Source organism: Solanum dulcamara, chromosome 3, assembly GCF_947179165.1.
Source record: "Solanum dulcamara chromosome 3, daSolDulc1.2, whole genome shotgun sequence".
Lineage (NCBI taxonomy): Eukaryota > Viridiplantae > Streptophyta > Magnoliopsida > Solanales > Solanaceae > Solanum > Solanum dulcamara.
In genome coordinates, this window is record NC_077239.1 from 1,199,687 (window position 1) to 1,216,336 (window position 16,650).

The following is a 16,650-nucleotide window of genomic DNA, read 5'->3' on the forward strand; positions in this document are numbered from 1 at the left end:
AATGTAAAAATACTCATAACGCTATGAGATTTTTTTTCCGAAGAAATCATTTTAGCTTGACAAAAATATTACTTAAACGAACAGTATTACATCATGTTAAGAGTGTCGGTGATGTCTCTAGCCAACATTTAATTGGGCTCCATATTGATGTCCTTAATAATTTTTTTTTTTACGATTTGATTTGTTGTTTCATCAAGATAAAGACAATTATCATGATTATGATAAATGACCCAAATTTAAGAAAAATAAAATCTAGTACTACTAGATATCAGATGTTTTGATCATTAGAAATGACATGTGATGTTTTATCTTAATTTGAAAATATCTCAACACTAGGAAGATAAATTTTTGAACTTCATAAATCATTTTTTTGGTCTATTAGAAATTTTAGCAAATTCTTTGGCCTCATTGAATTTTATTTGTCAATTTTTTGAATTTAATATCATTTATTAGAGATGTTTCGTGTTTAAGTTAAAGATATTTTTGTTCAAGAAAAAAATTCCATATCAAAAGAGTGACAAAATTCACAACCCTTTTCCAGTTAGGACTCGTTCTTATCCAATTAGGATTTTATTTTCTCTGTATTTATATTTTATCTATTAATCAAAAATTCTAACGTATATAAAGATAGTCATTAATCATTATTGTGTAAAATAAGATAAGAAAGACTATATATTGTTTGCACTAATTTTTTTTGCTTGCGTCTCTGTCCAGTTTTAATTCCCCTTTTAAAATTTATTTTTATTGTAGTTAATGCAAGATATTTTTGATGCTGTGAGATTTTTTCGAAAAAATTATACAGATTTGATAATAAATAAATAATATTATGTTATATTAAGAATATGTTTGCAATTTCATTGACCAACAATTTCATAATCAAGTTTTGAAATTGTTGCAACTTAACACAATAAATATTATTTTTTCTGGTAACTAACTTTCTTGTATTAATCACCAAAGTATTGCTTTACATATCAATAGCTTGTTACATCACAACAAGCTATATCTCAAAAAACCAAAGAGCTATCTATATGCAAGAAATTCTAGAAAAGATAATTATGTGCTACATTCTGCATTTTGAGGGGAGCTCTAACACATATGGCATACACAATCTCCTTTGCTATTGCTTCTCCTGTGCGATTCTTCTTCTCAAATATTCTTCTATTCCTTTCAGTCCATATAGCATGTGTAACTTCAGAGTATACCATGGTAAACAATTGAGCTTGAATTGCCTTGCCCTTAGTCCTTTGAATGGCCCATTGTAAGTGTTGATCCCAACTGAGCAAGCCATATTGTGACCTTTGTATCCACTGTAGTATTCTATCCCACAAGGCTTTAGAGAAAGAATATTGTACAAATAGATGTTCTCTAGTTTCATCATGCACTTGGCATAAACTGCATTTAGTATCTATCATCATCCCCTATTTCACTAACCTGTCAACAGTTAACAGCTTCCCTTGAAGTTGTAGTCAAGTAGTAAATATTGCTTTTGGTCTAGCTTGATTCAAAAACATGAGGCCTTTTTAGGCTACCTTCGATTGATCTCCAAGTAGTTGATAATACAACTTCCTTATAGTATCTTTAAACTGTTCAAATAGCTGTCCTTGTGCTGCAAAATTCTCTGCTTCTATTATTCTCCTTATCAACTAGCAGGCTTGCCTTGACTTGTTGCAATACATATTTATTGCAATAATTATCACGACAAAAAATAAGCCTTTAAATGGCAATGAAAGTCGCCTCAAAAACTCCAAAAGCCGCCACACAAGACATTTAGTGGTGATTAAAGGATCGTTGACGATACTAGTGAGACTAAAAGTTATTCGTGGCGACATAAAGGATCGCCACAAAATGTCTTTCGTGACGACTTTAATCTCTACTCGCTACAAAAAATTATATATATATATATATATATATACCCACAAAAAGTATCGGTTAATGTGTATGTTAAGAGGGTCGTCCCTGAAGGAAAGATTTTAGCGATTATAAAGGTCTCCACATATATTAACGACATGACACAACATGAATTCACTAAAGAAAACACACTTTCACACACAATTTGTGAGCAATGAAATTGTGGGAATTCATAGTGAAAAACACTTGTCTTGAATATTAAAGGGCAAAGTTGTGTATTAAACCCCTTTAAACATTGAATTGAATATTCTTGCAAAATAAAACATATAACGGATACCAGTTAAATAAGGCGACCAAAATATGCCGACCATGACAACAAATTTCAAAAGTTTCAATATTCACAATCAGTTTTAAGCCCAATCATATATCCAACAAAAGCCCTTGAAACTCCAATAAACTTGGACTTAAAAGTTTGAAATTGACAACAAAATAATGGGCCTAAGTCAATCTTGGGTACCTAAAATAGGCCCAAGCCCAAAATCCCCCATACATATAGTGGGTCCCACAAATTGATCCTTTGAAGACCTTAGAATCTCCACCTAAGAAAACCATTTAATGCAAAAAAAAAAGGGAGGCACTATAAAACCACTACCTTAGATTTTTCAGTACATTATGTAGTACAAGTTGTACATCTCCTTTTATGATAATAACGTCAAAATCTTCTTTTTAATATTCCAAACTGCCTAATTAATCTAAATTTACAGTTTTGCCCTCCTTCACTTGAGGGGTTGTTTGGTTATGTAAAATAAAGAAAATTCTTATATTAAAGAACATTTTGGCTTGTATTACAAGGACGTTCGGTCATATTTTATTGTGAATTTTTTTCTTTTCAAAGCGAAAAAATAATATTGTTTGATTTGAAGTGAAAACATTTTTTTTTGTTTTTCAAATTCTTGAAAATTCTAAAAGTTTATGGCTAAACGTATTTTTCAAAGTTCAACTCTGTAAAAAAAGTGAAAAAAAATTCATGACTAGTTAATGTACTTCAAAATCCTTCCATTTCTTAAGTTCACTTCCAAACAACCCTTTAACGTCACTCCACAATCCACATGATCCAATGGCTATCAATCAAACACATAGCTAAAGCACAATAAGATAATAATAATAAAAAAAGGTGGGGGACAGTTTTGCAAAATTCTGTGGGACTCTCACACTTTTTTTTAAAGAAAAAACCCAAAGGTTTTAGCTGACAAATTTGCTTGAAAAGTGAAAAACCATGGGCAGTTTTTATCTGTATAATCACAAAACCAAGAATCCTCCCACAGCTTAAAAAACCAGCTGCTCAATTTTGTATAAACTTTCCATTTCTCTCTCATTTTCTATTCATAAAACAAACAACTCCAAGTCACAAAATTGCACCCAAAGCATAAAAATAAATGCTTGTTTTCTTTCTTGCAACATTTAGCAGCTTTTTTTTTTCAAAGATTGAAACTTTATTCTGTGAAAAATCAAGTTTTGGTACTCTGGTGATGTTTACTGAACTTATTGTTTTAAAGTATTTTGATTATTGGGTTCTGGGGTAGTTTTGTTCTGTTGTTAGGCTAATTTTTCTTCTGTTTTTTTGGGTACCATTTTGTGCTCATAGGATTAAGAATGTACCTGTGAAGTGATAATTTTTTTGCTTATCATAAGATTTTGCCTTGTGGGGTTTTCAAGATTTTGAACTTTTTGTGCTTTGTGGGGTGTTCCAAGATTTGATTTTTTGTGCTTATCATAAGATTTTGCCTTGTGGGGTTTTCAAGATTTTGAATTTTTCTTGATCATTTTGATGGATTCTGGTAGTTTATATTCAAATATGAGTCCTGGTATGTTAGGATTAGAAATGTCATTGCATCATCAAATCCCTCAGCAGAACACTCACCCCCAGTTGCATCAACAACCCCCACCCCATCACCCCATAGTTGCATATGCACATCAAGAAAATGCGGATAACCAACAACAAGCAGCATTGAGGCAAGTTTTTCCATTTAGTAACAACAAGGCTAAAAGTCAAAGCTTGAATTTTAGTGATGATGATGAACCTGTTCCTGGTGCTAGTGCTGACAACAATAGTACTGATGATGGTAAGAGGATTAGTAATAAAACTTGTCCTTGGCAAAGAATGAAGTGGACTGATAACATGGTGAGGTTGTTGATTATGGTGGTTTATTATATTGGTGATGAAGTTGGCTCTGAAGGGAATAACAATAGTGATCCTAGTGGAAAAAAGAAAAGTGGTGGGGGTGGGGGTGGGGGGGTGGGTGTTGGGGTTTTGCAAAAAAAGGGGAAATGGAAATCAGTTTCTAGAGCAATGATGGAGCGGGGATTTTATGTGTCTCCACAGCAATGTGAAGACAAATTTAATGACTTGAATAAGAGGTACAAGAGGGTTAATGACATTCTTGGAAAAGGGACTTCTTGTAGAGTTGTGGAGAATCAGAAGTTGCTTGAAACAATGGATCATTTATCACCGAAAATGAAAGAAGAAGTGAAAAAGTTGTTGAATTCTAAGCACTTGTTTTTTAGGGAAATGTGTGCTTATCATAATAGTTGTGGCCAAAATGGTGGTGGTGGTGGTGCTAGTGGGAGTGGAGTTGCTAATTCACAAGCTCATCAAAACCAATTAGAGCAGCAGCAGCAACAGAGGTGTATGCATTCATCAGAAAATGCAAATTCAAGAATTGGGGCTTCTTTAGTAGAAGGGCCTAAAATGCCAAAAGGGGCAAGTGGGGAAAATAATGAGGAGAACGAGGACGAGGAGGAGGATGAGGACGAAGATGAGGAGGACGACGATGATGAGGTGTCCGGTGCAAGAGGACACGACCACGACCACAACCACCATAGCCACGAAGAGGACGATGACATGGATGAAAGATCAAGAAAGAGGCAAAGAAAGTTGGGAACTTCATCACCAATGGTACAACAGTTGAGTATAGAATTGGCTAATGTAGTTCAAGATAGAGGGAGGAGTCCACTTGAGAAGAGGCAATGGATGAAAACTAGAATGATTCAATTAGAAGAACAACATGTTGGCTATCTATGCCAAGCATTTGAACTCCAAAAGCAAAGATTGAAATGGAAGAAATTTATAAGCAAGAAGGAAAGAGAAATGGAAAGGGACAAACTTATCAACGAGAGGAAAAAATTGGAGAATGAAAGAATGGTGCTTTTGCTGAAGCAAAAGGAACTTGAACTTCTTGATTATCATCAGCACCATCCAAATAATAACAATAGAAATAGTGACCCTTCTTCTGTTACTGGATGATGATAAATTGTACAATACTAGCAGTAGCTAGCTAGCAGATCAGATACAGTAGTAAATATATAATATGGATATATATGCTTTTGCCTTGTGTTTTTCCAAATTTGAATCTTGAATCAAAGTCTTTTTTAGTTTCTGTTCTGCTTTTAGTTTATAGCAAAATGTCCATTAGTGCTTGTCAGATATTCTAAAATTAGTTCATAAATGTTGATATTATCCAAATCTGAAGCAAAGGTTGTTTACTAGTTCAAAATTTTCAGATCCCCATGTGGTAATCAAACTGGTTCCAGACTTGATCAAACATACTGGTTAACCAAATTTGAATCTTTGAATAAAGTCTTTTTCAGCTTCTTCATAGTCTTCAATTTGTATGTTCTGTTTTTAGTGTATTCTTATGTTGGTCGGACTTTTTAAATCCTAAACATGTCATTAGATACTCTAAAAGTAGTCTATTTATGATTTTAGATACTCTAAAAGTAGTCTATGTAGAGAATCATAAACTTGTGGATGATGAGTGTGTTAGATACTCTAAATGTAGTAATCTAGATGGGGTGCAACGTCAAAAATTTTGGAGAGTTCGAACATAGGTTTATACGATATATAAATCATATTTTTCTTACTCTTGGATTTATCCTCATTTGTTTTTTTTTAAAAAAAAATGCACGCCCAGTGGGACTCGAACCCACAATCGCTTGATTAGAAGTCAAGCGCCTTATCCATTAGGCCATGGGCGCTACTTGTGTGTTGTAATTAGTTGGTCTATTTTATAGAGATATAACACGTCCGATGTACGATACTTGTATTAGAGTCCTAATTAATTCGAATTTGTATCGTGTAAGATCATATAAAAGGGAAGCGCTCCCTAAAATATCTTTTTTTTATATCCATGAATTGAATTTAAGGCTTCTTATTAAGGATAGAGGGATCTTATCCATCCACCACAAACCTTATAAGTGACATATCCATTTATTAGTATAGCCATTTCGATTTGTCTAATTCAGTATTTCTAAATTTTTGTCTCATACAACAACAACAATATATTTAGTGAAGTACCACAAGTGGAGTCTGGAGAGGATAGAATATATGCATACCTCACTATCTCGTGGAGATAAAGAGACTGTTTTCGAAAGACTCTCGACTTAAGTATAGCAAATCTGGATACAAAGAAGGAGATGGTGAAGAAAATATTGCAATTCACAAGAAAACAGTGCAAAGTCTACCAGAAGAGAGCAACAACAACAACGAAATAGTTCAATAATTGAAACACAATAAACATCATACTTGGATAGATTATTGAAAACAATGATGAATATTAAAAACAAGAACTATAGGAATACAACTAGTACAATGGCAACCACCCTAAGCAAGATAACACTACACTACCTACTAACCTTTTACCCGAATATCCTCCACACGCTCTTATCTATGTCATGTCTTCGGTAACCTGAAGTTGCATCATGTCATGTCTTATCACCCCTCCTCGATACTTCTTTGGTCTATCTTGCCTCTCCTTGTACCTTCTATAACCAACCTCTCGCATCTCCTCACTAGTGCAGATGCACATCTCCTCTTCACATGTTCAAATCATTCAATCTCGCTTATTTTATCTTGTCCATCATGGATGTCACTCCCACCTTATTATGAATATCCTCATTTCTAATCTTATTACTCCTAATATGACCATACATCCACCTCAACATCCTCATCCCCACAACATGCATCTTTTGAACACGTCGTTAGAATTGATCCATGGAAAAATCTTAGCAAAATATGTTCTATTCTTTTGCCTTATATATTAGATAATCCATAACAAAGGGGGAAAAAATTATTCGTAAAAGATGATGAAACTAAAAGATGGTAAGAGTTAGACGGGTTAAGTCGTGACCTATTATTTTGTCATTTTTACTCATTCCATCAATTTATTAACTCAACTCTTTTTCAACTCTCCTATATGATTTTCCTAATTTATAATAACATAATATTGATTTTATTAATTCATCAATTAACTTCAAATTCAACTACGACTCAATCCTGAATAAAATAGGGAATAATATATAAATTCTCGTTGTCCTTGTTGTTTCATTTAAGCCTGTCGTAATAGAATTATACAATTGTTATTTCCCTAACACTAGAAGTTCTCTATTTGAAATAACGGCGAAGCTTGCACGGAAAGTACAAGTTCAACAGAATTCAATAACTTTGATTCAACCTTATATATTTATTGAAAAATTCATTAAATGCATATGTATAATTAACTTCAACGCCTATATAAATTTCAGATTCTGAATTTGTCTCTCATTTGGAATAGTTTCATTTTAATATTCAGTAATTTTGATTTCTCTAACTCTGGATTAAGGTTTCTTTTTACATTTTCTACTGACATATAAATCTTTAAATAAACAAAACTCCTAGCAACATGAATGAAAACATACTTGCAAAATTTTTATTACTAATATCTGAGTGATAATAGTGTTTTTTTGCAGGCAAATAGGCTCCAAAACATAACAAAATGGCTTATTATGGACATCTCCATAACACCAAGAGGATAAATAAACAACAACAACAACAACCCAGTGAAATTCCACATCGTAGGGTCTGGGGTAGAGGCCAACTTGCATGAACTTAGATGAGAGGCTACTTTTTCTTTATTTTTGATAATCGTGGTATACAGGCCAACTTGCATGCACGACAACTTCCACAAGATACCTACCTCCCAAAAAAATTCCCACTATTACAAGTTGTGACCACAAGAATTGTCCACAATTTACTAACTATAGGATATCACATATTGTAGCCTTAAATTAGAACCTCAACTTGTGATGGCTTTAACACTCTACCATCACATCCAAAAAAAATAAAAATGAGGATAACTAAAAGCTTAATCTTCAAGTTCAATAATCTTAACCACCGATGCATCTCCGACTTTCTGGCAGATGACAACTCGGTCGTGGGACTTCACGACTCCTGAGGACTTCCCATGATCAAGGGCAACTTTCAGCACAGACTCATTTGATGCGTTCGTTGACTCGGCCTATGGAAAGAGAGTAAAGTCAGCTTGAGATTAGGCCCAGGGGAAAAAAGAAGGTATAATCAAGATTCAGGGACGAAGTTATAGTATAAGTACACGTTTGGACGAACCAAGAAGTTTTTGCTTAAACCTTGTATTTGTATCAGGAAAATATTTAATTGTGAATCCAATAACTAAAATGAGCTATGAGTTCGATGGCAAGTTCAGAACTCATAAACTACTTCAAAAATCCTGGCTCCGCCATTGGTAATAATTGCATTAAAAGAGTACTACCTAAGTCCAGAGATTCTTTTGTCTAATTTTATAACTGAAAAACACTTCCATACAGCCCAAAGATAACTAAAAGAACAAATATTTCAAGACACCAAAATATGAGCAAATATTATCATTGTGAGGTGAAATAAACCAAATAAATACAAGGTGATGCAAACAGAAAATATGGAACACCGAGACTATGAGACTTACAGGATGTCGAGGATCAGCAAGCATTGGGAAAAGACCCCTCACAATAAGAGACTGCCTTGCCTGAACATGGAGAAGTTCAAAAAAATTAAAACCCATCCACTTCAATGTCAATGAAATAAAAGGAATAAGGAACAACTTCCATACTCCTTTTTTCTACTTCAACTCATCGCCCAAAATCCTACTAAATAGTTCGGAAGCAATGAGAAAAGCAGGCAGAAGTGAAAGGACTAAGAGATCATCCTATTAACAGTGGAAATGGAAATAAATGACAAAGGAAATTATGGAGGGAGGGCCTCCCATAGTAGATATTGCAACTCTAAGATCTTCGTAAGTCTGACTAATAAATCACACGATAAATAATTTTTAGCAATATAATTGAGCAAACAAATTCACCAGCGAGAACCGGGATGCATATGAAAGAAAGAGTAACAAGAGTCACTGTGATATTAGCAAAATTAAGAATAATTACAATCCAGTTCTCACACACTATCATGGCTTTAGTCGTTACTTGACACCAAAACTGATAGGATTACCTTCTCTATCATTATCTTAAAGGATTTTGTGTTGGGGTCAAGTAGAAATCATTCCATCATAAAATTTGACCGATAATAAGTAATAAGGAAGTGGAGAAGTATTGGATAAACTTTCTGAGAGGAACATATATTGCTCCTCAATCAAATTCATTTAAAAGGTCAGAACATCATGAACTGGATTTGATTCTTGAACAGATGATAATAAGGGAATACCTCAAATGCGCCGGTAAAGCTCCACTTCAATTGATTCGTCTTCAGCCGAGGAATTACAACAGACAATACAGGCATTGTTGGCCTATATTTGGCTATCAATCTGAGCATGTAAAGGTAATCATTTACAGCTCTTAATAATAAAGATATAGTATGAATTCTAAGAAATCTGGTAAGAACAGAGAGATTACCGTGCTGCCCTTCCAGATGAAGTGAAACAAATAATTACTGATGCTTTCACCTTAATTGCTGCCCGCACCTAAACAGCAAGTGGATAAATAGTCATTTTTGTAAAACTTGTACGCGAATGAAGAAATAAATTAAATTTCCAGAATTCTCTCTTATCATTTCAAGAAAGGGATTTATGTTCAAAAGAATACCGCAGAGGACGCAATTGATTCCAGGTGTGACATGGGCTCCCCAACAAATTTGACTGTCCTCTTGAAGTATAGATCTTGGTTAAAGACCTTCTCTGCCTGCACGGAAATTAATTGTTAAATAGGGCTACTCTCTATACTCTCTGGAAAAAAAAAACCGGAAGGTGGTAATTGCCACACTACGAGGGGGTGGGGACTTAGAGTATCTGATACACTCCAGGGGGAACAGCACCCCAAAAGCTAGCCATTGAGGTGGGAAAGCCCAAGGCTCTACAAGCCCCACACATCAGCTCCCCATTAAACCGATGTGGGACTCAAGTCCCATACTTTATAAAAGGATGATAACAAACGATCACGCCCCGCATCCGTCATCCTCGACGGCTATGGGCTAGACCATGCTAACACTATAATACCGACGTCACCATCCAAGGCACGACGAGCACGTAGGGCGGTGGGTGGCTCTGATACCCCAAAAGCTAGCTATTGAGGTGGGACAGCCCAAAGCTATATAAGCCCCACATCAGCTCCCCATTAAACCGATGGGGGACTTAGTAAAGTCTCGTACATTGCAATAGGATCATAACGGTATCCCTCATCCCATAATCTGATCCTGAAGTTAACTACTACGCCGCATATCTTGACAAGTGCAGACCTTACTGAGAAAGTGTCCCTTAATATATCATAGAATAAACCAACGACTGATGTCTTGACAGGTAAAAATGTGTTCAAATGGAAAACATTGTAGAGTATACTTAACATGGAAAATATTGCCAAAAGAGTAATCTGTGAGATTGCATGCAGATCTTCTTATTTCACACAAAGGTTCATGAAAAAAATGAAAATCACCTCAGCACAAATTCTTCCAACAGTTGAAATAGTCTCAATTGGGTATAATCCACGTAGAGTCTCAGCACCAAGAAGAATTGCATCCGTACCTGCACAAATGTTAAATGTTAAATGTTAAATGTCAAATGCTCCTACCAGAAACAAATTAACAAGACATCATATGAAGTATGACAAAAGGAACTGAAATCTTCAGAGGCAATAAAGAACAGTAGAACCGCTAAGATGGGAAGCAAGATTACCATCCAGGACAGCATTAGCAACATCTGTTGCTTCGGCACGAGTTGGCCTAAGATTGTCCGTCATACTATCAACAACACGTGTTACTACAGCAGGCTTGCCAGCCATGTTACACTTGTAAACAGCTGCCTTCTGGAACAAGAACACCTGTGTACCACTCAAAACTTAGTTGAATGATGATCCTACTAAGAAATGATGATTATAATACCATTCAGAATTTTGCAACGACGATAACTTAACAGGAGAGACTGGAGCGTTTGCCTCCATATAACTCAATTCAATTGCAAAATGAATCCATTGCACCCCAAAAAAGCTGAAACACTGGGGTCGTTTGGTTGGAAGGATAAAGATAATAATCCCGGGAAAAAATGTGGGATTACCAAAAAAACAACATAACCAGTGTAATCAAACAAGTGGGGTTTGGGGAAGGTAGAGTGTACGTAGATCTTACCCTACCTGGGAAGGTAGAGAGGTTTTATCCAATAGACCCTCCTCTCAAAAAATAAAAAAGAAGAAAAAATTAACAGAATCAAACTTACCTTCTCAGGTGGGAGATCTATACCAAGGTTTCCACGTGAAATGATGATGCCATCAGCCTCTTGGAGTATCTCATCAAAATGTGTCAAGCCCTATGTAAATCACCACGGAAAGAAGTAAATTGCAAGCCTGACAATTTATGATATTCAACACCAATCTCACAAAAAACTATACAAAAGAAAAAGATCAGACAGAAAATAACAGTTTACCAACTAACCTCTACGCTTTCAATTTTGGCAAAGATCTGAGTTTGGCTTAGATCACCCAGCTTACATAAGAATTCACGTGCCTGAATTTATGAAAAATCCAATGAGGTCGATTTGGTATTCAAGCTGTTATAGACCTAAATAAATAAATAAATATTGCTGTCCCTTGGTCTAACTTTTAGATGAGGTGCTCACACAAATCACAAATGGTACTACAGAAGACAAAGGTCCAAAAGTCTTAGATTCAAGCCTCACCACTCATAAACCAGAAATATTTCACAAACTTGGCCATTAGAAAACAGAATCAAACATGTGCAGAGGTGTGTAACAGATAAAAATATAAATGAAAAACATGATCACTCAATACAACACTAACTATTAAAATGTAGCATTATGAAAACCATCAATGTGGCTAATTGAATCATGTAAATAGATAAACAAAAACAAAGACAGTGCAATCATTACCTCACGAACATCCTCAGCGTGCCTGGTAAATGATAATGAAAGAAAATCAATTTTATTTTGGACTCCCCATGTGCTAATAACCTGATTCAATTAGCATCAAAAAAGAACCACAAAAAATCAAAAAGGATTGCTGCACAAAGCAAAACCATTAACGAGGCAGACGATGGAGAAATAAGTAGCTCGAGGGAGGTATAATCGCCATAATTCAAAACTAATATGCTTGCATTAACATTGAAGTAGTATAGTCATTAGCCAATACTACAAGTACCAAAGATAATAGAGGAACCCTTGAAACTCTTTCTGAGTGTAAGGCAAGTTAAAACTTCAAATATATCAAGAGAAAGGACATAATTTTGGCACAAGCAAGATAGTTAATGTGGATATTGAATATCGGATAAGAATAAATATTGTTGATGGTGCTTAAAATAAAAGTCAATTGCCAAGATATTGCTACAGAAAGTGGAAAGATGGGAAGACGAGAATATGAGTAGGTTCCACCAATCCATGCTTACATAACTAAACAAAACCACATCCATCTCAAGATTCATCTGATACATATACCACAAAGCCTAATTACAATTTCTATCAAATAGATAAGTACATTTTAACACTTCTATTTAGCGCCCAAGTCCCCAAGAAGAACAACAACAATAACAACATAACCAGTGTAATCCCATAAGTGGGGTATGCGGAGGGTAGTGTGTATGCAGACTTACCCCTACCTTGTGGAGGTAGAGAGGGCAGAGGCTATTTCCGATAGAGCTTCGGCTCAAGTCCTCAAGAATAAACAACCATATTTACTCAACCACAAAGTTCTCGCAGAAATTTTTCCATAACCATGTGAGCTTGTAACATGAACTTCACTATTTGCACACATAACGAATAGGATGGTTTTTATCAGTTCTATGAAGTTTGAGTAACTTACCTCCTTATCTTTATCTGAGAGAGTAGGTAAATCAATATGAATCTGAGCAGCATGCAGAGTGAACAATGACCCAGTTAACGTGGCAGAGTTCTTTACAATGCAAACTACATCATCCCCTTTCACTTGATCTACCTGTGCAACGACATTTGGAATTCTCAATTAGCGGATTCAAAAAACCTTAAACTACTTTCTTACTGGAGCAGTAGAAATGTATTAATCCCTCCATTTTAATTTGTTTGCCTTACTTTCCTTTTTAGTCTATTTAAAAAAAGAATGCCTCTTTCCCTTTTTGGCAACTTTTAAATTCCGCATGTTTAAGAGCACAAGATTAAAGGGTATTTTTGTACATTCAACATATCATTAGCTTAAAACCACAAGATTCAAAAGTCTTCTTTACTCTCTTAAACTCCATGTCAAGTCAAAACCAGACAAGCAAATTGAAACAAAGGGAGTAAATTGTCTTCGTCAAAAAATTTCATAATTGTGCAGTTGCAAACACATTGCAAAATCTACTCATGGATCAACTTAAACATAAAACAGCAGTAGCTAAACCCCAAGGATTAAGAAAACACAGGGTGGCTGGGGAAATAAAGGAGGCTTTCTAATGTTATACCTCCAACCACACAGACGTCGTTTCACTTCCTGTGAAAAGGTATTGACCAATAAAAATGGTGTCCCCCTTCTTCACTGCCTGCAAGAAAAAATTAACATCATAATTTAGTATCATGAAGGACATTCACCCCTCCTAATCCACAATATTGATGATATTCTCTCCATCAAATTCAGATTGAATTTGCTCTTTTTCACTTCCTCTGGAAACACTCTTTGGTTACCAGAACACACTGCAGAGGAAAAGGCAAAGCAAAGACAAAGGGAACTAGCTGAACCTTGGATAATCCATCAAAATTGATTGGAAATACTTCAGAAGATGCTTCCTGGCCTTCATCGGGAGTAAGAGTAATAGTTGCATCTGCCTCAAGTGAAATAGGTTTCTCACTTTTGTTAACGACTGTTAGCTCTGGACCGGCAGTATCTAGCATGACCTGACAAGATGAAAACAAAATAGTCTTACTACCCTTACTGGACAATGCACAACAGATACAATGACATAGTCATAACTAAATCCGTAAATAGAGGCTATACAAAATATGGAGGGGGAGTATATGATCTACAAATTTAGCCATTTAATTGATCACATATGCAAGATAATACTCCCTTTGTCTCAAAACTACCAACACTACAACTATTTGATGAGTCACTTTAAGTATCCCAGTTAACAGTTTTTCAATATTTTTTAACAACTAAAACTTGTGATTTATAGAACATCTTATATAGTTTCTACACACAGTTCTTATTTAAAAGGGAAAAGTATTGATTTTAGTCCTTGTGATATCTGACTAAACACATTTGACTTCCAATTAATTGTAGCGAGCACTTTTGATCCCTTTGCTTGTGAATATTCGCAAATTTATCAATGATTCCAAATTGTTCCACCATATGATTACCCATGATAATCTTGTATTACTCCATATTCGGCAACAATATAATTCTAAAAATATTCAAAGAACAATGTATTTCCTACGTAAAGGGACCAAAAGCACATATTTCAACGTATTTCCTACGTAAAAAGTAGATTTGTTCACCTTCTAGTTGACACCCCAACATTCTTTTTTAAAAACAAAGGGAGTATATTGTCTCCATTGTCAAATCAACACATCTACTCAAACCATGACAAACACCATAATTTACAAAGAATAAATTGCAACAAGAGCATCCTAGCAAGTTATTCAAACCACTTGTTTGGATGGTTGTTACCTATTGTATTGTATTGTGTCATTAGTTTAAATACAATTTGTTTTGATTGTTACTTAAATTTTATTATATCATGTAGTTAAATTTGAAAAGTCCCATTTTTTGTAATGACCGATGTGATTGCATCATTACCTTATTTTTTCTTCTCATTTTGTATATACTTATTATTTAATAGTCTTATTTATCCATTTACCCTACCTTTTTATAATAGCTTTATCCCCTATCCTACTATTCTCCGAGGTTTATCATCCAAATTGTTTATGTATATAACATTATGTAACTAGTATGATACAATAAAGTACGATACAATACAATACAATACAATATAATATAATATAATATAATATAATATAATATAATATAATATAATATAATATAATACGTACAGCACAGAGCTTCTTAGTACTCTTAATAGCACTCTTCAAGTTCTCCAATATCTCCTGATGACACTTAGGATCACCCAATGAAAAATCAAATCTTGCCACTACAAATCCAACAAAAATAACAATCAAAACAAACCCTTTTAACCATTCATTACAACATTTCCACAAAAAAAAACTGAAAATTTTCAAGATATTAATACCTGACATTCCAGCTTTAAGACATGCTGAAAGAACCTCAACAGATCGAGATTTTGCACCCAATGTTCCAACAATCTTTGTCATAGCAGGAAAAAAACTCTGCCAAGATTTAAAAAAGTAAACAAACCCCATGTGTCACTATCACCATAAATACACAAATCATATGAAAAATACAGATCTAAAGTAAGAAAAAACTGGGTTTTTTTTTTTTTGGGGGGGGGGGGGGGGGAGGAGGGAGACTTACAGCTTTGGATGGCTCCAAAATAGAAGCCATCCTGATGGGTTCTTCAAGAAGTAAGTGATTTGAATGCATGGTTTTATTAGTGAAAAATTAACAAAATAAATCAGTTTTTCTGAAGAAGAAAGAAAAAAGTAAGAAGTTTTATAGAGAAAGAAAGAGATCACAAATAGCGCAAGACTGAATAGTTTGGTAGTATAGTTTTTTTGGTTCCTTTTTTGTGAAGAAGCTTGTGTGCTAGTCGCATTTATAACAGATTGTTTTCACGAATCAAATTCGTAACTATTTAAATGCAGACGTTGAAAGTAAAGTCCTGTAATGTGGTAATATAAAGCGGTCGTCTTTACGGTCTTCGTTCATTAATAAATTTTTAATTTTACCATTTATTTTCCTTGTTGACACTTTCTAATATGAATGACATATTGACATGATATTTGTATTCAATTTAATTAAGATACATGAAATGAAACGAAAGAATTAATATATGTTGCCAAGTAAAATGATACTCTAATACAACAACAATAACAATTCAGTGAAATCTCATAATGTGGGGTCTGAAGAGGATAGAGTGTACGCAGACCTTACTCCTACTTGGAGACCTTCGGCTCAATAAAAGCATAAAAAGATGTCAAATAAGGCTAAAAAATTAAAAGCGATATGGGAAAAACAAATAACAAAAATGTCAAAGTATAAAAAGTAATAAATAATAACAGAAATAACAAAAATCAGAGCACACAAAATTATAATGCGCTAATGCGCCTACGAATAGGGAGGAATAACGAGGCTATGTACTAGTCTTCTACCTTAATGTGAGTCTCCACACCCTCCTATCTAACGAGACTATGTACTAACAATTATCTTTTATAATAATAATTTATTATAATAGTCAAACCTTTTTTTAAAAGTGATTTTTCAATATAATATTATATTATATGCTTTCTATAATAATATTTTGCTATAATAATCAAAAATATATTTGAACAAACAATATCGTTAAGCCCCCCCTTACTTTTCTCCTAGACAAATAAACCCCCTTTTATT

General features: G+C 34.4%; 2 protein-coding genes and 1 non-coding gene across 3 annotated transcripts; 1 reads left to right on the forward strand and 2 right to left on the reverse strand.

The window, feature by feature from the left end:
- Positions 1–3,116: 3,116 nt before the first annotated feature.
- LOC129882080 (chromatin-remodeling ATPase INO80) lies at positions 3,117–5,286 on the forward strand. The gene has a single exon (XM_055956225.1). It carries the CDS (start codon positions 3,677–3,679, stop codon positions 5,150–5,152), a length of 1,476 nt encoding a protein of 491 aa, XP_055812200.1. The 5' UTR covers positions 3,117–3,676; the 3' UTR covers positions 5,153–5,286.
- A 524-nt stretch (positions 5,287–5,810) lies between these two features.
- On the reverse strand, positions 5,811–5,883 carry TRNAR-UCU (transfer RNA arginine (anticodon UCU)). The gene has a single exon. It is a non-coding gene; the product is annotated as a tRNA-Arg (tRNA).
- A 1,698-nt stretch (positions 5,884–7,581) lies between these two features.
- Positions 7,582–15,832, reverse strand: LOC129882081 (pyruvate kinase 1, cytosolic-like). The gene is made up of 16 exons (XM_055956226.1): positions 15,616–15,832; positions 15,374–15,470; positions 15,177–15,274; positions 13,866–14,021; positions 13,592–13,669; positions 12,979–13,110; positions 12,054–12,134; positions 11,600–11,671; positions 11,385–11,474; positions 10,848–10,992; positions 10,609–10,697; positions 9,766–9,861; positions 9,577–9,644; positions 9,389–9,488; positions 8,643–8,702; positions 7,582–8,180 (listed from the first exon to the last, which is right to left on the reverse strand). The coding sequence occupies exons 1-16, from the start codon at positions 15,682–15,684 to the stop codon at positions 8,028–8,030; spliced, it is 1,584 nt and encodes a 527-aa protein (XP_055812201.1). The 5' UTR covers positions 15,685–15,832; the 3' UTR covers positions 7,582–8,027.
- Positions 15,833–16,650: the final 818 nt, after the last annotated feature.

Bases quoted from the DNA above. Each gene is read 5' to 3' on its own strand.
- LOC129882080 (XM_055956225.1), top strand. From the start codon at position 3,677: ATGGATTCTGGTAGTTTATATTCAAATATGAGTCCTGGTATGTTAGGA.
- LOC129882081 (XM_055956226.1), bottom strand. From the start codon at position 15,684: ATGCATTCAAATCACTTACTTCTTGAAGAACCCATCAGGATGGCTTCT. The intron at 12,135-12,978 runs GTAAGTTACTCA...TAATTGAATCAG, and splicing joins TCTCAGATAAAGATAAGGAG to GTTATTAGCACATGGGGAGT. The intron at 9,862-10,608 runs GTGATTTTCATT...ATTTCCGTGCAG, and splicing joins TTGGAAGAATTTGTGCTGAG to GCAGAGAAGGTCTTTAACCA.